This window comes from Agelaius phoeniceus, chromosome 5 (assembly GCF_051311805.1).
Source record: "Agelaius phoeniceus isolate bAgePho1 chromosome 5, bAgePho1.hap1, whole genome shotgun sequence".
Classification (NCBI taxonomy): Eukaryota; Metazoa; Chordata; class Aves; order Passeriformes; family Icteridae; genus Agelaius; species Agelaius phoeniceus.
Window position 1 is genome coordinate 49,564,312 of NC_135269.1, and position 24,260 is coordinate 49,588,571.

The window sequence follows — 24,260 nt, forward strand, 5'->3', positions numbered from 1 at the left end:
CTGGAGGAGCAAGAAGGAAAGTTTCAACCAGAAGGAAAGTTGTGTAGATTATGCAGCTGATCGAGCAGCTGGTGCCTTATATTTTTGATTGGCTCAGGAGATTCAGAAAAATCTCAGCATCTCACAGTTTTACAATTGCAAATGTAGAATCAGCTACACTTGAGCCATAGGAGGCTGCCTGGGGAAGAGGAGTTTCCTAGTATGTGATGATCAGAATTGCTGACTTCTTTAAACAAGCCATGTAAATATTGCTTTCACATGTAATCAAGGGGACAAATTACCAGAGTCCTGGAGTATTTCCTTTGTTACATAAAAATGGTTAGTAAAGAAAAAGCAAGTTATGCAAATTGTTCTTAAAAATAAGGTTCTTCTCTCTGTATTTTTTCACTCTTCTGTGAGAGGGGATATAAATTTTATTAGCAGAATGAAACATGGTTTTTGATGTGTATTTGATTGGATGCATTAGCACAGCAGGAGGAACAGTGCCTGGAGTTAAAGCAGTCTAGTCAGTAGGCAGGTTGTACATCCCTTTGGATGTGCTGCTCCTTGGTGTGTGCTGGACTCAGCCTTGCCCCCAGCAGGCAGGCAGCCTCACCTCTGAAAAGGTTTCCCACCCTCCAGACCACATTTTAGCAACAGAGATGCTGAAAGTTCTCTCCTGTCAGACCTGTGCCCTTACCAAAGATGAGCTGACATTGCAGTGCCAGTGAAGGAGCCTGATTTTTCCTTGACTCCTGCCTCACAGTGAGACTGGCACAACCCTACAGGGTAAACTTGTTGCCTCCTTCAAACAGAGGTGAGCAGTGCTTCCTTGTTTAGTGAGAAGAGAGCAAAGAAAGGCTGGCACCTTGCTGGCAGCCTTCTCTCTCTGCTTGTGATAGAAAAATTAACACTTTCTTAGCTGGGCGGTCTAGCAGTGCCAGGGAAATGTCAAAGTACTGGGAGACTTCAATAAAGGGACTCAGAGGTAAAACCAAGTCTCAAGGAGAAACCAGCCAGTGCAGCAGCACTTTGTAATTTGGGCAATAGACACCTTTTCCACATGTTCAAATTTTAATGCATGTTTTTGTGGTTTTAATTAGAAACTAGAAATTAGACTAGAAATCAGAAATTGTTAGAAGATGTTTGCCCTGTCTTCATGTCTCTTCCCTGCTCCATTAGCTGAATTCTGTCAGCACCACCACTGCTCATCTAACAGAGTGATGTTTCTCCAGGTGATTGAGGACAATAAACTGAGGCAGTACGAATCCCTTCAGAAGCTGCTGAACGAGAAGAGCTCCTTCAGGCAGGCCATCAGTCACGCTGAGCGCCTTAAGCTCCTGCCAGCACACCACAGAAACTCCAGCAAACGTAAACCCCGACCCCAAATCACTGCCTTGCAGGAGGAGACGGAGGAAGAAGTGCAGGAGACAAGACTGTGAGATACTGTGTAGAGACCTTTGTGGAGTGAATGGTCAGCAGTGCCCCATCGTGACAGGACCAGCACTTCTGAAGCTGCCTCAGCCATGCACAAATTCAGCCTTCCAGGAGGTGTTTACTGAAGTGACCGCATGAGCATGTGGGAATTGCTTCCCTTCTGTGGTTAATCATGTGCAAGTTAGCACACTCTTTGAGGTTTTGCCACTTATAGTGGTGAAACCAGATTTCTTTTGGAAAGCTGCTCTCATTGGATACAAACGAGATGGCAAGCAGAAGTAACCTGCCTAGCCTGACATAATTGTTTCAGAAAACTTTTAGAAAGGTTCTTGCTGAGACGACTAGATAGCAGGAAGAATGTTAAAAAAAAAAATCAAACCTGTGTGGAAAATAGAAAAATCAGTATGTAAAAAACTTCTGTGGATTCACTTCCTGCAACTGAATTAAGGGACAATATCAGCAAGGCACACAGAAAACTTCCTCCTCTTTGTTTTCCATGCAGCGACTGTAATTTCAGCTTAGCAGGAAAGGCCAAATGCCACATGCATAGGTGAAAATGAAGGAAGAGAGGATATTGTCTTGGAAGCCAATCAACATCTGTCATGTCTCCACAGTTAAGGGAGAATTGGTATTTCCTCTGAGAACCAAGGAGACTGTTAACCTGACCCTGCACACACTCACAGTTGGATGAGTGCAGGCTGACATCAGTATCTAGCAAAAGGTAGGACTCCTGGCAGTGGACCTGTAACAGCCTGTATAGGTCTGGCATCTTTATATGCTTTTTACTTCGGCCTAATGAAAAAAAAAAAAGGGGAAGAAACCTCTCAGAAGTAGACTTTAATATTGAAATTAACTTTTATACTCTTCTGGTTTGCAGTTTTATTATGGAACTGAATGTTCTCTAGGATATTTTATTTATTTTAATATTGTTGCAAACTTTTGCTAAGGAAATTATGTATTTTAAGAGTGATTACGTACTATAAAGAAAAATATATTTGTACAAAAAGTTTTATATTTGGATTGTTGCAGGGATATTTTGCTACTAGACTTTGATGTCTCATTATGCTAGAGCTGTTGAAAACGAGGGCAGCCCCAGAGTTTGGCCAGGTACTGTCCAATGCTGTCTTTGTGCACTAAAGTATTCTAGTGATATACAGATGTTTTAGATTATTTTTTTCTTTAAATAAATTTTTAAAGAGAGAAACTGCCTGTATGACACATTACAGCTCTCCCTGCCCCCCTTAATGGGCAGGCGCTGGACACCGAATCTGCTACTTCCACTTCAGCCATTGCTGCCTGTCACAAACACGGCCTTAATTTTTAGCAGCAGCTCCCTGCTCCGGGAAGGCGGCGGCTGGAAGCGCGGCCCGGGCGGCACTAGGTGGTGCTGCGGGCCTCAGACGCTGCGGCGCGGCCTGCGCTAGGCCCGGCTGCCCCTCAGAGCCCGAGCCCTGCAGCTGCGAAGGGCAGCACAGGCAGGGCTTGGACTGAACTCCTTCAGGCTTGGGCTGAACTCCTTCAGGCTTGGGCAAAACTCCTTCAGGTGTCCTGGAGCAGCAGCTGGCCTGGGCTGCCCCCGGCTGGGCGCTGCTGCAGGTGGCGCTGGGTGCGGCAGAGCCCGCAGGCACCGGGGCTCACTGGAGCTGCTCGCCCTGCGTCCCGCTGGTTTCCCTCTAGCTCTGTCCCCCTCTGCATACCTTCTGGCCTTCATTACACATTTCCTTTGCAAATATTTGTTGGCGGTTTTTTTCCTGCCCTGTCACTCATACTGTACTTTTATGCTTGTCTATCTTTAGCACTTACCTGGGTCTCTTTCCTTTCTTTCTGTGGGGTACACCTTGTGCTGCCTGATTTTCTCCACAAAGCAATGCCTCTTGCTCACAGAGCATTCTGCATACCCTTGGGTCTCAATTTCGCCATGTCACTGTTTCTTTGCCACTAAGCTCTGCTTGATTCATAACAATGGAAAACCAACTGTGTATTGAAGTAGCATCACTTTTGAATCCCATCTCCACTCCCCTTATCCCCTCAAACTGTTCACCTCACACTGCTTGTCCCTTTTCTGACATAGTCAGCTCTCCATTTGTACAAGTCTTTACAGAGTATATGGCCAAGGCTGGCTGGGAGGCCAGGGCTGCTGAAGTGTGGCCAAGTCTAAGGAGGCGTGCCAAGGGTCGCTCTTGTTCAGGATGTTACTCAGAGTTACAGCAGACACACCAAGTGGGGGAATTTATAATCTAAATAAACAAGATGGTCAGAAAGATCAGCAGAAAAGAATGGCTGTCATTAGAACTGGTGCACGCTTCAGAGCTTGCGAAACTGTTCATGTTTTGTGTTGTTGTCAGAGTTAGAAGGTGGTAGGTGAATTCAGCAGACGAGGATACATTTCAGGAAAGAAAATGATAAATGAAGCAGGAGCATGTAGCAGATGGGACACATAGAAGCTGCTGATACAAACACTCAGAAGGAGGACTTTGAAGGAAAAAGGAAATCAGTTGACTGATGGCCTCCACCCTGGGCTACAACACTCACTGAAACAGCTTCTGCCATCAGTGCCCAGCTCCCACCATCACACTGCCAGTCCCAAAGAGCCCAGGCAAGATGCTGCCCTCTCAGGGCAACTGAGAGGAGAGTGTGCTATTTCTTTCCAAACCACTGCTTCAGCTCCTCTGGAGTTCAGGCTGGAACAGGAGGTAAGTTAGTACCAGCCTCCATAAGGAGGATACCAGAGCCTCTCCTTCCCAACACAGGCTGAGCAGAGCATGTTACCTTCTAGAGTAAGTGTTCTTGTACCTGATGTCAGAGGGTGACAGCTCCCAGGGATGTTTGCCTGAAACTAACCTGGGAAGTTGCACATGCTGTTTGGATGGAAAAGAGAGAAGAGAGAAAATAAAAAAGTAGCAAATGAGGCCATAAACAGTGGAAGAACAAACAATGACCTTCATAAACACAGGCTGAGCAGTACTTAAGGGAATTTTTCTTCTCATGTGCTTTGCTTTGCCTGCATTTGATAAAACAGATATAAAAAATACTCTTACCAGAGCACTTTTTCATTAAAACTACCTATACAGAGATGTGGGTGTGTACAACATACAGCCACAGAGAAGAGCATGCTGACTTTAATACTAGGTGTGGAGATCTCATTTTGCAGCCTTCTAACAAAAAAAGTTGAAAAGAGATTCTGTAGCTGTCCTTAAGCACAATGTAGAAGGGTGTCCACACTGCTATTACAGCACTAAGAAGCTCTTGGGAGAGCAAAGGCTAAGCAAGGATAGCCTAAACAAACTTGAACTATGCACACTTATCCATTTTCATAAATCTTATATACAAAATAACTGCACAAAGTAGCTTGATAATTGTCATTAGTGGGAACTGCTCAGTATCTCACTGGAGTCAAACACGCCAGCTATTCCAACAAACAACTTTGTTTTCACAGTTGCTTAACTGGTGTCTTACCAGCTGTGCTTTTTTCATTAAATATCCATTTCCAAAGTCTTTCTAAAAATCCACCTCCTCCAGTTCTACAAGACTCAAATCTCTCAGGCTGTTACATCAGAGCTGCTAAACACCTGATGGCATCTACACTTTTTGAATTCTATCTACCCTGTTTAAGCAACATGCTTAAGTTATTTCTTAGCAACTTTAGGCCTTTAAAAGCATTTTCCTGTATTAATTGCTGGAGGTAATTTCAGAACTACATAATTTGTCCCATTTTATTTACCTAAAAAATGTTCTGGTGATTATTTTTTTCCTCATTTTTCTATTATCGATTTGGTATTTTTGGTTTATAATTCCTTGGCTATGATTTAACATTTGGAAAAAAACCCACACCACTTTAGAACTGACGTACAATTGTTCATTAATGGACCATTAGTTGCTGTCTAAAAACATCTTGCAAATTAAGCAATACAATGCAATACAGTAATTCGTTTCCTTTACAAACCCCCATGTTCTCTAAAACCAATTTCCTGTTCCTAGGATAAACAATATTTATACTAAGTTCATTCCCCAGGGCTCACTTCAACCTCAAAATACGCCCCTTGTAAAATGCAGTCAGAGGTTTCTGAGTGATACTACAGCCCAGTACCACCATACCTTGTGCTCCCTTAAAGTCACTTCTTCAAGTTTCTTGAAGAATAGCTCACTTAGTAATTCTCAGGTCTCTTACCTATGGTTTGAGCAACATAAACATCACTTTAGCCAGTTATGACCAAGAAAGTGATCCTTCATCCTTCAAGCATCTTCCACCACCAGAGGCTGTTTTGCTTCTCCAGTTCTACTGGAAAGCTGGAGGCTTTTGGATGTATTTTGTAAATCACTTGAGTATTACAGGAAGAGACGTGCCTCAGGTCTGCTGGTTTTGCTGTTGCTGATGTTGCTGCCTTTGTTAAATGATGGAAAAGGTTTCTTCATGGTTTAATTTTGGAGTTCATACTCAGCAACCCAATAAAAAAAAGGCAGATATTGTCTGACAGTCAGACATTCACTTACGGAAGATAGTCCATGTTCTTGTCAAGAAATAAGAGCCATTGGAGAGATGATGAAAGCTTTTATTTTCAGGACTGGCTTGAAGAAATGAGCTGGAATGTTTAGTACTTACCAGAGTAGATGGATGAGAAGCATCTTTCATGTTTCTTTGGTTGAAGACATTGAGATGTGTATAAAGAATGTAGTATAGTCAGATGAGGGCTAAATTATAAGTCTTTCACTGCCCCAGTGGCCTGTCAAATGGATTCACCAGTAGAAGTTTCCCTATACCTTCTGAGATACTCCTCCATGGAGATGGGGCCTCTCTTCACTCACCTCTTTCAAAGTTATGGGGTAGTAGCTGGGAGCAGATGCAGCATGGATGGGTGTGGCTCACCACAGCACACTCCAATCCTCTCTGCTTGAGACACAGGAAGCAAGGAAGAGAAAGGATTTTGCCCATTACAAACCCAAAGTGAGAGTAGCTGGTGTGACAAGTCACGCATGAGGAGTGCTGTTTGTAGCATCACAGGAAGAACCTGTGAAACCCTGACAGGAAGACACAAGTGAAACCCTGAGCTCATGAACAGAACCTGGCCTTGCTTCAGCACAACCTACACAAACCAAGTGATAAGCCAGCAAAGAAGTCAGCATGTCCACAAGCAAACTGTGTCACAGCTTTGTGGTGCTCACTCTTTGAGGGCAGGAACTGCTGTGGCCTAACAAGAGAGATTAGCACTTAGTGCAGAAGAGAACCACCAATTAGGAGATCTGCAAGATACTGTGACATTAAAGCTGCATGGAGATCAGACACTGTGTTGAACTGAGAGACAGACAAACAAAATGATAGCAGACAGAAGTCAAAAATGTGAAAGACACAGATGGAGAGTTTAGGACAGCAGGCTGAAAAGGAAGGATAATGAGGGCGTTGAAAAGCAATGCTAAATTTAGCAAGAGACCTAACTTTCACACCATGACCAAAGTTACTCTGTCCTCCACAGATTTTCATGCACAGTACAGTACAGATTAGTTTTTACTCTCACAGACAATATGCAGTTTTAAAATATGCCTCAGAGCATGCTTTAGGACACTGCCCAGTATCTTCCCACACAGAAGCACACTGTTAACACTTGATCTAAATGAGTGTGACATTTCCAAGGTGTATTTTAAACACAGAACAAACCTGGCTTAGAAGCATGTCACGATTTTTCTTTTCTTATAGCTCTTAAAAAAAAAAATTATGTGATCCTGACAAATAGTGTCTTCCACTTGTGTTCCGCCTTGGCCATGAAATCCATACCTGAGCTTCTCACAAAACCTACCACACCACTGCTCACTGCTTCAGCACATCAGGGATCCTACTTGCTGAGACTCACTGCTCCAACCTGCAGTGCTTGGCAGCTGACTCATTCTGCTAAGAACCACCAGCAAAAGCAGCATAGATTTTTCAGCACAAAAATGAATAAAAAATATAAAAAGGAAAAATCAATCTCTAGAGAAATGCTCTGTATTTGGTTACACATTACTATCACACAGCAAATTGAAGTCTTAGTGAAACAGCAATTGCCTAAAACCAAGGTACTTTCTAAATATATTGCGCAGGAAATTATTTCAGAAATAAGCTTCTAATATCAATATCTATAGAGCCAACACACACACACAAACTCAAAGAAAGAAAGCCAATATGCCATACAAAGATTTTATTGACATGAGTCTGGGATAACTTTTATATACAAAGGCAAAGTGTTAGGAAACAGTTAATCCTTTCCTCCTCCGGGCTTATTTTGAGAAAAATGCTCTTTTGGATATTAGAGGCATATTACTGTCCAAATTCTCTAAACCATCTCCCGCTAACCCAGCAGAAGGCATCAAAATCTGATCTCCAGAAAAATCTGCACCTTCCCCTGCCTAACAGGTGAGCTATCTCGACAGCGCACATTTCCACACTCCTACAATTCACAAGGATGTAACTGCAACTATTGTAGAAAGAGGCTGGGGAAATATGCCCTGCATAGCAACTGTCCCTCATGGGACCATGATCTACCTCAGTGGTGGAGAGAAAAATGACAAAGAGTTAATTTTAACTGCAACTCAAGTATCATTTCATAGCAATTACATCTTAAATCCACAACAGAAATTGATAATTACATAGTAACTCATTGCTACTACATTATTTTGGATAATACTGTAGTTAAGCTTTTGCTCAAATTCCTTTTCAGTAAAATCTGTTTCTGTAAAACACTTTTATTTCTTGGATGCTTTTAAAACACTAATGAAGCATATAAAAGTTTTTACAGTATACAAGAAAAACTAAGTTAATAAATGATCACATTTTCTTCAATTCTATCAAAGAGTAAGAGTCTGAGAAAAATAACTTCTGTTGCATTTTAATTTCTCAATCTCTTTCCTTTTTAGAGAGATGAAATTTATAAAGGAATTTCATTACATTTTAGATGAAGAAAAGCTTGAGAAAAACAAAATTACAATTCAGCAGGCAGATGATGATGACAAAATCAAAGTATTTAATATGGCTTGTAGCTGAAAGTAATCGATCTGCAATTCCAAACATTTCAGTTATTGCCACATTCACTAATTTTTCATTAAGTGAAAATAAAACATCTTTAAAATGCATTAACAATAGCTTTAAGCCATTGTTGTACATATTGTGCAACTGATCTGAATGCAGGTTAACATATGAACTTAATAGAATATATTTATGTACAGTATATACACAAACAGAATCCTGTGGAGGTACCCCTGAATATTATCATTTAAATAAGTAATTTTCATATTAAAAGAAGAAAAAAACCCAACCATCTATGGAGGAGGCCAAATGCCCATTTCTGAACTTTAAATCAATATAATTTCCAGCTGATGTACATAGAAATAAAACCGTGGTCCTGTACAAACTTTACATTGCAGGGTAATAGTTTGTTTTTAAAAAATATTTACATATTTAAGTACTTGGTTCTTTGCAATAGAGATTGTATGAACACAAAAAATTGTAAGATAGGCAGGTTTATTTATTGGATTTTTCTATTTGTTCTTTTTTGTGCAAATTCCAAATTTCTCCTTTTGTGTTATTATCTGCCTCTATTTGCCTTGTATTACTGCTGCTGCTTTTTTTTAGTATTCTGAGAAGGCTGGGTGACTTTGCTTCTAGGAACAGGAAGAAAAGATTTAACTCTTGAAACACCCAACTCTGTCTTTGATTTACTGTTGCTGCTTTCTACAGTTCGACTGCTGCTGAGAGGACGCATTCCATCCTAGAAATAAAGGGAAAAAAAGCAGTTTGTGTATAAATAAGCATCACTGTTTGACATGGTTGGGTCGTGTTTCCTTCATTTCAGCCAACATCTCCCCAGAAAAATATTTTTTTTAATGCTGTATGAAAGCTTTTGACCAAGTTTTTTACAAACCTCCCAAGTAGCTAAACTTGTCTATTGGAAGTCAATATAGTTAACGCCTTCTGTTGTTAGCAGGAATTTTTAAAGAAAAAAATCATTAGGAGAAATGTACAGTAGAATCTGGTACATTGACTTATTGGTACTGACTTAGCATATTATCCAGGCATCACTACTGGGTGAAGCTCTGATTTGGGATGCCTGAATGTGTTTAGAGAAATATTCAAAAGGAGTACACCTACTTGTGGATCTGCAGGGTTAAAATTATTTCTTTTACAGGAGACTGTTCTATGGATTTGAAGTAAAATTACAGGAAGTTGTCTAACTTTCTGAATATTTGGATACAAAGAAATATGATTGCAAGGCTGTTAACTCATCTGATCCTGAGACTGGCTCAGATGGTCAGAGCATGGTGCTGATTACAGCAAGGTTGTGGGTTCAGTCCTCGTATGGGTCAATCACTCAAGAAATGGACTCGAAAATCCTTGTGGATACCTTCATATTCAGAATATTTGGTGGTCTGTGAAAGTCAGGTCTTTTAATGTTAAGGTGTGCTAGTTAATCTAGTTTCAGGAATTTCACTGTATCAGCAGAAAATGGTGTCTCTAGAAAACAATTTACTGCAATCAGATAAAACATCAGGATTGGCCTCCAAAAGACCCATATCAAAGGAACACAGAAGGCCTGGTAAGGGAACACAGATCACAGATTAAGCCCTGGCTAAGACTAATTGAGCTCAGAAGCTCTCTTGATGTTCACAAGTACAAAGAGCAAAAAAGAAAAAGGAACAAAATGTAGCAACAGAGAAAACATAATTTTCCAAAGAATGAAAACTAAGCAGGACATAATTTCATCTTTGTATTTAGTAGGGATGGCAGTGCCCACAAACAATAATAAAAATTTCTGAAAAGAAGATGATAATAGACTTACTATATCTTCCAATAATATTCATCTTATCTTCCCACTCTGAAATCACTGAAGTTTATTTACATATATAACATAGCAAGATGACTGTATATTTCAGCAAATAGTTAGGTCAAAAATAGGAACTGAATACCTCTAAAAAAATGCTATTCTTCACAAAATTTGGTAATATCATGTCTTTTCAATATTTTTTCCCGTGAGAGCTCTGACATCAGAGCAACCAGCTCTGATGAATTTTAAAAGAATTTTAAAAGTGGTACTTCTGAAAACTTACTGAATGACATTAATTGAGAGGAAACAACAAACCCAGATTTTACTTCTCTTTGTATCTGATGGAAATAACTTGTAATGTCAATGTGATGTCAAAAATACTTGGCCTGGGGAGATGGCTTTATGTAGAAAGCCAAAACTGAAAGCAAATACATCCATTGTTTTAATAAATCTTTAGCTTTTATTAAGACACATGAAAGAAACTTGGCATGGTAGTCTAGCAAGTTTCCTAAGAATAATGACAGTTTTTTCTTCTAATAAACAGGGCACTAATTCTTCGGATCCAGTCAGAAATTCAGATTTGGAAAAACTCAAGCCACCTTTCCTATCCTACTGTAAAACTCATTTCACCTACCTTTTGTGCTCTTGTTTTATTTGGGTTAGTACCACTTGCTGAAAATACAGGAATGTTCTGGGAGTTACTGAACATTAGTAACTCATCCTTAGAATCTGCAATCTAAAGAAAGATAAGGAAACAGTGATTTTTTCAGTTATTCACAGAGATTATGTTTAAATTTGCCAATTTTTGGAGGCTTGATTTTATTTTCATGGTTTCTATACAATGCAACACATAAGTATCCAAAGACCAATTAAAATATCTCTTCTTTACTCTTGAGTGCATTTTTAGAAGATGGGAGATGGAGATTTCATATCAACTACAATCAGAGGAAGATTAAGCATGCATTTCCAGAGTAATTCTCAATGGAGCTCAAGGGCAGTATCCCATCAAATTTTACCAAGCCCCCAGGAACATCAGAGAAATGAATGATTGTTTTCTCTTTCTCCTGCCATGTTTCTTCCCTACTATTTTTCCTTCCCTTTTTTCTATTTTTCCTGACCAGAAAATAACAGAGCCTACTCAAGATGCTGTCCTCACTGAAAACTAGGTATTTTATCCTGGGGCAAGCTGATCCAATTCAATTCTGCAAAAACATTCAATCCCAACCCAGTGAGTGCAACAGGAATATATTTGAGTGAAAAGGCAAATTAAAGAGCAGAGGTACTTATTCTGTTGGCATCCTGAAATTACATCACACAAAGAAAGCACGCAACAGCACCCTTACTTCTGCAAGGCTCTACTAGGCATCTGGGGAATTAACAACAGAAATTCCAGCCAAGGATGGTTCCACCCATGGTGAGGAAACTGAACAAAAGACTTGACATCTATCTCCTTCCTTATCTAACCCGTATTTCCTTGAATTGTCATCAACAAGCTATTATACTTTGCATGTTATTAAACACAATTTTAAGTTGGTTGCCATTTCTTTAAGCACATCCCATTCTTTTTAGGATAGCTATAGTAAATCCCTGGTAACTGACTAGTGATTAGCTTGGTGCATATGACTCATGCATGTACTGTAAATACTTTAGGAAAAACAACCCAAAACAAAACACTATAATAAAGGGTTCCAATAAACAGGTTGAAAAATCTTCCCAAACACAATATTTCTTTTTTTTAATAAAAACTTGGTTGTCTTCTAAGAATAAACAGAATACTTAAAAAAACAAAACTAATGGAAGTGCTGTTCAGGGAAATCCAAGAGGATGTCATGCACAGCCTGACTGGACAATAGCCTAAGACTGACTCTATCCATGTTTCAAAAGATATGGAACAGCTGCTCCAGTGTGAACACAGCCTGCTGTCACAGCCATCCACATCAGCTGTGCTAGGAGGAAAGATGAAAAAGAATAAATAGCTTGAGCCACAGGGAAAGCTGCATGGTATCGGTATAAAAGAAAAAATGAGAGATCCACAGCTCCACACTCAGCCTCAACATATCTCCCATAAACACCCACAACATAGAATTTAGCCCAAAACTATGAGCCCTGCAAGCATCCTTCACCCTCTTTTCCCTCTGTTAAAGAACTAGGCCAAACCACCCTCTCTTGCTTGGGGCAGTAAACTGTATTTTGCCTACGGAGCAGAGGAGCTTTGAGCCAGTTCTGTGAAGGCTGATGGATTGTATTAAACCAAATGTTTAATGCATATTAGGGAAAACTTTCTATGTCTTTAAGACTACGGAACAGCTTCCCAATGGGAGCAATGAGAGCATCAAAGATAACAAGGGAACAGTAATGCAGGGATGGCTGTTCTCAGGGAAGTGGTCACTGACAGTTCAAGAAGCTTTTGGACAATGTTCTTGGGCACATGGTACAACTCTCAGTGTGATCCTGTGAAGAGTCAGGTGTTGGATTCAATGATCCTTGTGTGTCCCTTCCAACTCGGGCTATTCTGTGATTCTACAGAAATTTCATCCTTCACTGCAAAAATCTTTACAAGAAAAATTGGTGAAGGTATAATTTAAAATAGTGTATGTTAAACCAGAACACTTACCCTCAAATGTGTCATACATTAATTGACTTTGGCTTATTCCCAAATAATTTAATAATTTTCTTCAGTTCAAGCAGGGCTTGTAAAACAAAAATTTATTTTAAACACATAAAAACCAACTGAATATGGTAATGTAGTAAATTATTTAAAAGCCTTGTGTTTACCTTGCTTATATCAGGCTCAGATTTGCTGGAACACATACTTTGAAGTTCCTGCACAAGATCTACTTCATCATCAGAACCAACAGAGAGCCTTTGCTCCAAATTTAATGTTCTCAAATGATCCTTCTCTGAAGATCTGGTTAAAAAACCCAAACAAACAATCAGAGAGAACATTTAAAATAAGCTATTATAGAGAATTTAAAAATAAATATTACAGACACCTCAAAAATAGTAGTTTTTCCCCAAATGACCTTTACTACTGCAAACAAAACCAAAATAACATCTGATGAACTGACAGCAGTAGTTGTCAATAATTATCTCATAATAGATCTTTCTATACATAGTCTCTCTATTCTGAAACTCTAACAAAGGATTCCTCTTTCTAGTATTTTCAGACTCCTCTCTTTTTAAGATGCAGCAATTTCATTCCACTCTGCTTTTTGGAAATAATTCCAAACACTTAGAAAAACCTCTGGTGTACTTGAAGCATAAATATTCTATTTTCTCTGTGCCCGTGAATAAGGTAGAACAGAGGTTTCAGACTGAAGTGAAGTCTCAAATGCAGTTCCCTGTAGCTAATTCATACACTTTCTCAAGGAAACTCTGTATCAGTGGGACTAAAGTGCATGTACTGTTCCATCTTGAATTGCCATTCAGCAAGCTGAAATAGCCAGAGGAGTTTTTAAAATATAATGCAGGTTGATAAAAGCATACGGTCAACTTTTCAAGGCAGAGTAAGTGTTACATAATAGTCTTAAGTCATAGACTATTTTGTTACATAAAAAGACATGTAGTGCTGCAAGGCTTCAAATAAAGAAATGGATTCTAAAATTATATCAAAATATATAAATTTTATTTCCTCTTAGAAACGAAAAGTTAAGAATACTTCCTTTCTTCAGATATGGGACCAAAACATTACCAAAAAACTACTGATCTATTACTTATGGTGCACTGCTTTACCACAGAATGCTATCATCTTTATTTTTTGCCAAGTGTTACAAATACCAGAAATTAAAACTTACTTTGTGGTGAGAGAAGCTCTTTTCTTACAGTTTGGTTGCAACACAGTCTTAGATTTTATACCTGAACAAAAGAGAGATTGACTTGTTAGTGTGCTACCATGTGTATTGATTTCTTTATTCTAAAATCTGTGATAAACAGGGAAAATGTGTTCCCATTTACTAACTAATTACATCAACAGGGTCTGTCCAAGATCAGAATACATCCCTTGAAAATGCTTAGGGTAGCATAAGAAACTGCTGAAATGGGAAATAGGGGATCAGTTGTCTAAGCTTTCGTGAAAGAGAGAACATGAGGTTTCTGTGTTAGGCATTTGAACAACCCTTACTGGTTCTTCCCAAGAGAAATTTCTTCATGAGATAAAATTAAACAATTTACCTTTACTGGAAACAGAAACAGCATTTGATTCTGATAGTTCGAAATAGAAGAATACTAAACTTAATTGACTGCTCCATTTATAACTTATATTCACAGATATTAACTGGATTCCAAGAACATTCTCAGGTACAAAATACAACAACATGTTCATTATTTCTTAAATCCTCTTAGTGGGATTAGATAAATTCACAATTCAAACAGAGAACTGGCAATCAGGACATTAGTTTCAGTCAGAAAAAGCAGACTTCTTTCTGAACAAGGGCTGAAGAAATGAATTGCTCATTTTAATGCTGCAAAGTAGCAAGCATCAAGTATTTTGGTTCTTTGTATATGAGGTAATTTAGGCTAGAATCTTACTGTTCCAAAAAGGTATGTGTGTCTGTGTGTATGTGTGTAGGTGTGTGTAAGCCTTCTCTCTCTTCCTAAATCTTCCCTCTGAAGTAGTTACTTTATTTTCAGAAAGCAAGTACTTTGGTTTTATTCCCCTTGAAGTTTTTCTGTTTGATATTGTATTTAGTTACAATAATACCAAGTTTTCCTTCTAGAAATATGTCTCCTTTAGAAGAATTATGTTGCTTCTGAATAGATCTATATATCATTATATACTATCTATGATTATCTCTAATAATGTGTTTCTGTAATAATCCATACATTATCTGTGTAATAAAACTGCTTATTATATGACTTATGATCTTGAGGTGAAAAGAATTTTAAAAAGCATGAGCACTAATATACCTTCCACATTTATACAGATGCACAGGCTCAGTTATATAAAGCCCTCTTTATCAAGCAACATACTGAAGATGATTGAAAACCTTACAGTATCTGTGACTACACACAATTAGTTACATTTATTTTTTGCAATTGAAGTGAAAATCAATTCAAAATCTTCAATTTACACCCAAAGATCTTTCTTCCACTGCAGGGCTTCTAGATTATTCTGCTCAATTTTTCTAGTAAGACTGAAAAAGGGATGCATCATCTGGGGAGCATTTATTTCTACCTGGATTCACTCGGTAGTAATTATCATAGTGAAGTTAGAAAGGAAGTGTAAGGAAACTCAAAGAAGTATGTATGCTGTAAATTTGGAGCAAATCTAAGGAGTACCAACAAAGTAATGAAGCTTTCTCTCATTTGGTATTGGAGAAGAAACCGATTCAGTGTAATTCCATACACTCAGAGGTGGAACCACTGCTTATAATTGCACCATCTGAGCCAATGCCTGCCTCGTTATCGGACAACAGAAAGGGCATTAGAACAACCAAACTTACTTAGGACCCCTCACAGTCACAAAGAAGTAATTTTGGGGGGAAAAAAATAAACAGTGTTTTACTGGTGAACATAAATATAAGTGTCATTTAATTGAAAAATTTTAATGAATGATGTAGGAGAAACGTTTGATTTGCATCTATACACAACTTTCAGAACTGAAAATAAAAAGCTTTATTTACCTTCAGTATTTGTCTCCTGCTTATTCCATGACTCGGAGGACAAATGGCCTGACTTTTTGCGAGGACTTGTGCTCACTTTTCTCCAAGAAGCATTCTCACCTTTTTTCTTACTGCAATTTTTGTAGCTTGAAGCCACGGATAAAGGAAAATTTCCTCCCTTAAAATCTGCTATATAATTATCTAGCTCTGAAACAAAAGTAAAACAGTGTTAAGAAGAATTGATTGTTGCAAATGGTTCTTCTTGGAATACATTATACAACTACTTAGTTTAATGACAGTAAATACTTTTAACCCCACCACCTCCCTTCAGAACTAGAGCTATGTTTTGTGGAAGTTTTAAAATTGGAAGGAAGCAGTAAAAAGCCCCAGTTCAGCAATGCACAACTACTCGGCTTTCAGACAGTTCACTCTTACCTGGTCTGGGTAGAGGACAGCCATGCAAAACAGCTTTATTTAGCAAGATACTGAGAGCAGCTTTAACAACAGCCTGTTGCCCTTGGCTAGGACTTTTTTTGGCTATTGCTTGTCCTGGTACAGATGGTCTTTTCACAGAGGCTCTGGAGAGTATTGCTTCTTGTACTCTGGGAGCTATCACAGCATTCCATAGCTTGGACATCCACCTGTGGTACAAAACCAATCCTTTAACTTCAAAAGCAATTCCCAAAACCTGCGATTTTATACTTTGGTAACATATCAGATTTTGCATTTTTAAAGAAGCATCCCATTTCAGAGAGGGACTGATTTTATTTAAGGAAGGGTTTACTTGTTGTTTTATATTAAAATATTTGATCTAAATTTCTTTAGCTCGCCTTGACAAACTTACCACAAACTTAATGCTTTTCCTCCTTCAGATAATATAAAACATCCTTTTCATTTAAAGGCTATAAAAATGTCCCAGAAAGATGCATGTTCATATATATACAATTTTTTTTTAAGTGCTTGGAGAAATTTCCATGCTTGCAGGTGTTAATTCCTAGCCTATTTGCTGCCAGCATGGAAAAGAAGGAGGCATTCACTTTATGGTTGTACCCCTTCCAGTGTTCTTCCATTTCCAAACTTGTCCAGTTTACAAGACATTTCTATTCATACAGCTGCCTTGCTTTTACTCCTCTTTTGTTTATTTCATCTATGGTGAACTGTGTTTCCAGGATGCTGTGGATATTCCAGATTGTCTGGTTTAGAGACTGGATCTGATTTTTTAATTCAAAATTTGATAAAAGGGTCTTCTGGGACTTTTACTTTTCTAAGAGAAAAGCATTATGTTGTATTAGCAAAGAAGTGAAAAAAATTTGTTAGGAAAAAATAAATGTTATTTCTCATAACTTAGGAGTTCTCTGGGGATAAAGGCTAGAAATTTCAGACTTAGGGCTCAGCTCACATCTACAACCGACACTGAGACAATCTTTTTAGATCAACTCCAACTCTTTTTGTTTATTCTTATATCTTCTTACAGGAGGAAGATGCTAAGATTAAGTCAGATGGTTTATATTAAAGGTCTGTAAGAAATTATACACTATCATGCTGTGTTCAGCTTTGCAGAAATCCATTCAGAAAACACAAAGGCTAAAATGTCTGTTTGCCTTAAATGGATGATTTTGCTGGATACATTGATACACTGAAGCTATCCCATTACCTAAAATATTATGATGACTTTTTGTTTTGGTTTGTTTTTTTTTTCCATTTTTTAAAAAGTTAGAATGCATGAGCTATTTGAAAGACATATTTTTGACAGTTGTGAAGCATAAGATTGAGCTTTTATGATATATAAATGCTCAAAGTGCTTTTATAAGCTTGATAAAGTTACATTACTTAGAAAAATAATTAGTATATTGTTAAAATATGATGTAAAATGTGTATTGCAGATAGTCCTTGAAGGACCTTGAAGCTTCCTTAGCATAATGTTGTAGATATTATTCCATATAGTTACAGTCTGTTTCTGCTAGCTAAGCTACCAAAATAAACAATTGCTTGTAATTTAGTCATAAAGAACTCTCTCTTTTCAATTTTTGCCTATGTAAGCTTTCAACATTTTGCAATTCTGCCAGTATAAATGGTCAGGAATGAACACCGCAAAGATAAAATTATTGAGGCCATTCTAATCTAATTAACAATGGATGGGCATGCTCTCTAAATAAAATTCCAACCTTGTATTTAAATTCAATTTAAATTTGTGCTCATCTTGATCAAGTCCCCCATTCTTTGATATAGCTGATACTTAGGAAAGGTATAACACACCCCGGCCCCTCAAAAAGGGCTGCAAAGTGAAAGTCATTCCTGTTGGAACATCATCTTCAGTTCCCTAAACCAAGAAAAAATGTAGTTTAAATTTTTCTTCATTTATTCACTCTACTCACCAAAATAGGTGAAGCTACATGACACACGCAGCAGGGAACAATTTCCTGTCACACGCTCTCTGCCTGCCCTGCTGCTGCTTCTTCCTCTTGTCTCATGCTAACACTGAGCCCAGAGGGAACCCAATTTGTAGAAAGCTGTCTGCTGTCCTAATGAATTGGACTGACTCAGAGAAGCTTTACTAAATGCAAAAAGCAGCAGAATAGCACAGTGGAGAGGAGGGGCAAGAGGAAAGGAGTGGGTAATTAGACTGAAATAACAGCAATCAATCAGTGAGCTGCTAATTGAAAGCTATTTATTACATGACCACACAGTTAGCCATCATGCTGCTAAACTAAAAGTGTCCAGTAAGAGCTCACTGGAGCTGTGCTTTTTAATTGTTTATTAGTGGACAAAAACTACATTAAAATGAGAAGTCAGATGGCATATGAGTACAATAAAGGGCATTTTAGGGCTGTACTCAAAATAAAGCTTTGTGAAACCAGTCATAGTTACATTAAGAAATCCATACTCAGAAAAGTATAACTAAGATATCTAAAGAATAGTTTTTCTGTCCTCTATTAATGCCACTGCAATAAATAAATTATTAAAATATCTCAGAGGACATGATTGACGAGGAAGATGGGAAATAGATGCATGGTATGCTTTATTCTTTTTTTATTTTCCAGCACCCATACAATTTCAAGTCAATCTTATGTCCACATTTAGACTTTGACAATTACTCTGAAGATTAGTATCTAACCTGTAGTTTTTGAGAATAAAAAGGAAAATAAACAAGCAAAATGTATCAAGATCTGCAGACAGAACATAAAATGAGACAGCCTCTGCACATGCTAAGCAATGGACCCTCCCTTGTGTGTTAAGCAGAGGCGCCTGGAAAAAGGGTCAGCAGAAAGTAGTACAAGAGAAACAGGTCAGATAAGGGGTGACCTGACTGGTGAGAAAAATTATGTCACATCTCCAGAAATCAATATTATACTTCAAAGTTTGAATCTTAATTAGAGGCTTATTACCTTTTTGACACAGCCAAAACCAACATCTTAGTGTGAAATTAATATAATTTAAAATTCTCTAATTATTTCTTTTATCATTTGCTAGCATTTGGAGTTGGAATGTGATCAGATATTTATGCAATTGTAGGCAAGAAAAGTCAAAATTTCCATTATTTTTTAATATTTTTAATGTTACTGGCCTGCTAGCCATATGTGTAACTAAACTTATATACTAAACTAACTAAACTTATTGACCAGCACTGAACCCACTGTACCACACTGCCCTACTTACTAAGATAATATAAGATAAGATACTAAGATAAGATACTAAGATAAGATACTAAGATAATATATCTCTAAGCTGTATGCATATATGTCTTAAAGTTATACCATATATTTAAAAGAGTGAGAAATCATTCTCGAAACTTCCTTTATATACAACTTCAAAAGGAGAGTCTACCAACTTTTCTTGAATCTTTTAACCTCTGTGTCAGAAAATAAATGAAAGATCAGAAGACTGACTTTGGTGCAGTATTAGACACCCATTTCCCACTTGTGTCCTTCAGAATTGCTCTTCTAGTAATTAAATAGCCAACAGAAGTTTAAACCTTTCAGCAATTTAAATTAAAATGCTTTTTTAAGGTTCCTGAGTCAGCAGGGCTTTGGGAGAAACACAACTACTACATTTATGATAAGTATCTAGCTGGTACTGAACAGCATCAAACAGGAAACAAAAATCTTACTTGACTGTTGCTTGGCTGTGCCCTGGAACCACAGGACAGGAGAAGAAATGCTTTGGTCCCATAAGTGCTTCAGGTGCTCCTAGACGTGATAAGCAGGAGTTCAGCTGGTGCCAAACAGCAAGAATCCAGTCTATGATCTTGCATACAGGATCACATGGAGGAGGCACTTTGCCTCTGAACTGCAGGGAGAAAAGATGTTTGACATGGCGTAAGACCAGAACTGCAAACACTTTCCTTGAAACTCCAGGAAGGCTTGGTGCTATTTTTATTGCATGTGTTGCTATTAAAAGATCAGGAACAGTCAAGAACAAGTCAAACCTTTTTATAGAATATATTGACATCTTGCTGTATTAAAACTTATTTTCCCAACTACACTTTAACAGATATATCCTTATCAATAAACTGACATGCCTTTACTTTCTTGTGGGAAACTAAGGCAGAAATTTTGGTAGCAGTGGTTTTCTACAGTGTTTAAGATTAGGATTACAAGAGATATGTACCATATACAATGCAATGTATATGATGCCAATAAGGCATTATTAAAAAATGCCCAATTCCACTGAACAAGAATATCTGATCCAGACATATGCCCAGTATAGGTTTCCATATTGATTTCCGTATTTATCCAGACATACCCCCAGTGGATTTCCATATTGATTTTAGATCTAGTAGCAGTGAAGAACAGATGTCTTCCTCTAAGACTTGTGTTTTTAGTCTGCCTTGTTAAGGGCAAAATATTTAGTGCCAGAAAAATCTCCTGTTTCCTCTGACTTCAAATTACAGTCTTCATCATCCTAATCCTATGATTATCCTCTGTATAGCTTAAATTAAAGGAAGCATTAAAAGATGCATGAGGGATAGTAACTGACAGCACTGAAGCCAGAGCCTCTTGATAGAGTCTATAGGTGAACTTAAAGTAGAAACACATTAAAACTGTTCCCATGCAACCTAAGCGTTCAAACTAACAGCAAAAAAGACCTTTTCACCTGAACACATTAATATTACAGCATAAACAAGGTATCATAGTCCAGAGCAATGATCTTTGAAATAGTCCATGGTTCTCACAATACATGTGTTTCTAATTTGCTTTAGAGTTTTACAACAGATTAATCTTTCTTCTATTTTTGACTTTGCAATCCACTATTTTAAGTCCTGGACCAACTGGCATTTGAGTTTACATACAGCACATGTATGTATTTCAAAAAATGTGCTACCACACTGGGCATCTCAATATTTAATTAGGGAAGATCCAGGAAAACACATAGCTTTTTTCTCCAAATAGCCACCATCTGCATATATGCTTGAGAGAAATTAAACTTTATGAGATTAGTACCCAAATTCTGTTCAACTTCAGTCAGAGGTAGGAGCCTATTACATAGCAAATTCTAACCTATTAGAATAAGGATTTCTTTCAAGCCCCCCAAAAATAGCTTGAAAATGACATCTGTTATTTGATGCTGCAAGTTTGCAAGTTCTTCTAGCCAAACCAGTTTGGCAGAGTAAGTCTCATGCAGCCTTTGACCACGAACAAGTCATAACTTAAAAAATATAATCTAAGAAAAGTAGTCTATTAAGAGTTTCATAGATTTCCCATGGTTCTTTTTTTCTATTCAGTATTTTGTTTCTAAATTTCCTCATTATCCTGGCTGAAATGTTCAAATACCACACATTTCCTCTGCAGGATCTCTTTGAATCAGAAAGCCTTTAGAGATGAGAACTGTGGCAAAGGGTACAGGAGATGACATCCCCAAGGATAACCAAGACACATCCAGCTGAACACTCAAAACTGACAGTAGGTCTGTTGTTCCATAACAGGACTCTTTATTACTGGCAGTTTTTTCTATTCCTAGAACAATCTCCCTTTTTAAGCCTGTTCAAAACTGCTGCCAAGATTATTTTCCTTTGCAGCTGTTTTGATTAAACTCCCTCTGCCAATGTCTAACAGTGCCTGACTGTTGGTAATAGCTGCTATCACACAAATGGTATTCCAAATAACTTCTGAAAGTCCACTATTCCTCTTTTACCTACATCTTTATTTTCATTTCCCATTTTTGTTTATTTATTAATTTAAAACAGACTTCCCATCCTTATTTTATTTTCAACTTTTGTTCCAGCTTCAGCAGATCTATTAGCTCAAAACAACTTTTCTCATTATATAATTTGCTCCCTTTTGATCTGAGAATCATAGAAAATATTTTTCTGCTTAAAACTTAGACAAAACACACATCTGAATATCTTATTTTAGATATTGAGAATAAATTCTTTGAAGAAGAGACTATGTATGTTTGTTGAACTGATTTTTACTATAATTCTCAGAAGAATGAAAGAAGATGTTGAAAAAAATAATGAAGGATGTTTCATGCAGTTGACAGGCAACCAACCAACTCTTTATGCCAATTAGCCATGACCATACACCTTTCTGTGAGACTAAGCATATTTCCACATACACAGCCTGCATCTTCCCAGAATTAAATGTTCTTTTTCCTGAAACAAGTTATCTGCTCTGCTTTTGGCATTACCATTATCCCTATTCCACAGACTGGTGATGAACATAACTGCTGAAACTGATTCGAGTTCTTACCTTGTTTATTACTTTTCTCCTTAAAATCCTCTGAAGCAAGCCTCGCATTGGCTCCCCATCCCACCGAAGCTGAACCCAACGAAAATGCTGCTGAACCAGCAGGTCAGAGCCATGAAGATGGCACTTTGCAATGGTCCCCAGTAAAAAGCAGTTCTCATGAAAGTAAAAAGCACCAGAAACTCCATTTGCTAAAAAGGAACCATAAAACACTTAACTGAAATACTCAAAGCTTTGACATGATTTCATATAGAAGCAAGAAGCAGTGACATAATTAGAAAGGAAAAACAACCCACAAAACACCATAAATTAGCTAAAAATATGGTATCTTTGTTAAGGACAGCTGTTTACAATAAAATATAAAAACTGAACAAATTACATTTTTCTCCCATTCCCTTTTTGCCATATATTACAATAAAACTGTACTGTAGTAAAAACATCTCTGCAAACCAAATTCTTTAAATACCTCTTTGAATAGTGCAGGGATTTTCTGAACTCCTATTCTCAAGAGGTGCTAGAAAATCTCCAAGTAATTCAGATAAAGAAGCTCTCTCCAGATTTTCTAAAATCACAATTGTTATCTTGTTTACAGAAGGCTGTTTCACTGGGATCAGACAAGCTGAAATAAAAAAATCCTATTAGTGCATACTTAGGAAAATTTACTTCTATTTATATATACAGAATTTACTGCTACTAGTGCAATGAAAGATTTTTAATTTTTTTTTTCCTTTTTAACTTATTTACAGGCCAGACAAAGTTTAAAATTGAAAGCATAAAATCAAACAATAGAAAGAATATCATACTGTATATTAAGAAAAAACCTGAAAACTATGATTAAAATAAATTCCTGAAATGTCTATAATAGGATCTTCATAGATAGGAAAGATTTCAGTACGCTGAATATAAACACAACGGAAAAGATAGCAAAGACATCTTCAAACATTTGTATCATTTGCTGTACTACAGCTTAAACTTTTAACATGTACTCTTTATATCATGTAGTGATAAAAGGTTTAAGAATAGTCCACGTTTGTAAGAAACTTTATCATTCTATGAGACAGTAGAATAGTTTTCTCTTCAAAACTTCCTTCAATATCTTTAAGAATCACTCAAATAATCAGAGCTAGTATGAGGCAAACCTAGTATCAGCTGAACCTAATAGGCATTAAAATGACATCTCTGTATTTTTTAACATTTTAAATATTTTCATTTAATTTTCCTGATTTTAACATCTTGTTGCTTAAAAAAGACCCAGCTTTGCAAGTGTTCTTGCAACACTAAATCCCAGGTGAATGCTTCTGTAACACAGACATAAATATAAACACTTGAATATATTGTGCCCTGCATTGTTTCACAACCTTTTGAAGGTGGTACTAACAAAGGTCATTAAAGAAATTGACTTGTAATAAGGCAAAACTTACAGCAACTGATTGTATCTGATCATTGCTATTTAGTAGGGGTTTCCTGACTATTACTGCCCTCTTTTACTAAGAGGCTACAGCTTGAAAGGAGGGAGGACAGGTACCCTCTCTGTGTCTGATGGATTCATTTAGAGGAGAAATGCTCTCTTAGGAAAGGAGATGTAGCAGAACAGTAGGGAAAGAAGCTGGCAGAAAAATGAGAGACACAATCAGAAGCAACATGCTGAACTGCAAAACCAGACTATTAAAAAGAGTGTGTTGCTGACACAGAATAAAGCATCCAAAAGAAGCAGCTTTCCTAAGAGACAGTGGCCAGTAAACAAACCAAACTAGGAGTGACATTCTTGCCTC

General features: G+C 37.5%; 2 protein-coding genes across 3 annotated transcripts in view; one reads left to right on the forward strand and one right to left on the reverse strand.

The window, feature by feature from the left end:
* Positions 1 to 2,610, forward strand: part of CFTR (CF transmembrane conductance regulator) — an 88,226-nt gene extending 85,616 nt beyond the window's left edge. Inside the window, exon 27 of the mRNA XM_054632061.2 lies at positions 1,215 to 2,610. Within this exon, the coding sequence (XP_054488036.2) occupies positions 1,215 to 1,421 (207 nt within the window). The 3' untranslated portion in view covers positions 1,422 to 2,610. The remainder of the gene's footprint in view (positions 1 to 1,214) is intronic.
* A 4,958-nt stretch (positions 2,611 to 7,568) lies between these two features.
* The window catches only part of CTTNBP2 (cortactin binding protein 2), a 78,519-nt gene continuing 61,827 nt past the window's right edge, over positions 7,569 to 24,260 (reverse strand). For both annotated transcript variants that reach the window (XM_077178972.1, XM_077178971.1), the window contains 9 exons: positions 22,955 to 23,107; positions 22,492 to 22,679; positions 19,911 to 20,089; positions 16,238 to 16,443; positions 15,824 to 16,009; positions 13,997 to 14,057; positions 12,978 to 13,110; positions 10,837 to 10,938; positions 7,569 to 9,149 (listed from right to left, as the gene is read on the reverse strand). In XM_077178972.1, the coding sequence (XP_077035087.1) occupies positions 8,991 to 9,149; positions 10,837 to 10,938; positions 12,978 to 13,110; positions 13,997 to 14,057; positions 15,824 to 16,009; positions 16,238 to 16,443; positions 19,911 to 20,089; positions 22,492 to 22,679; positions 22,955 to 23,107 (1,367 nt within the window). In that variant the 3' untranslated portion in view covers positions 7,569 to 8,990. The remainder of the gene's footprint in view (positions 9,150 to 10,836; positions 10,939 to 12,977; positions 13,111 to 13,996; positions 14,058 to 15,823; positions 16,010 to 16,237; positions 16,444 to 19,910; positions 20,090 to 22,491; positions 22,680 to 22,954; positions 23,108 to 24,260) is intronic.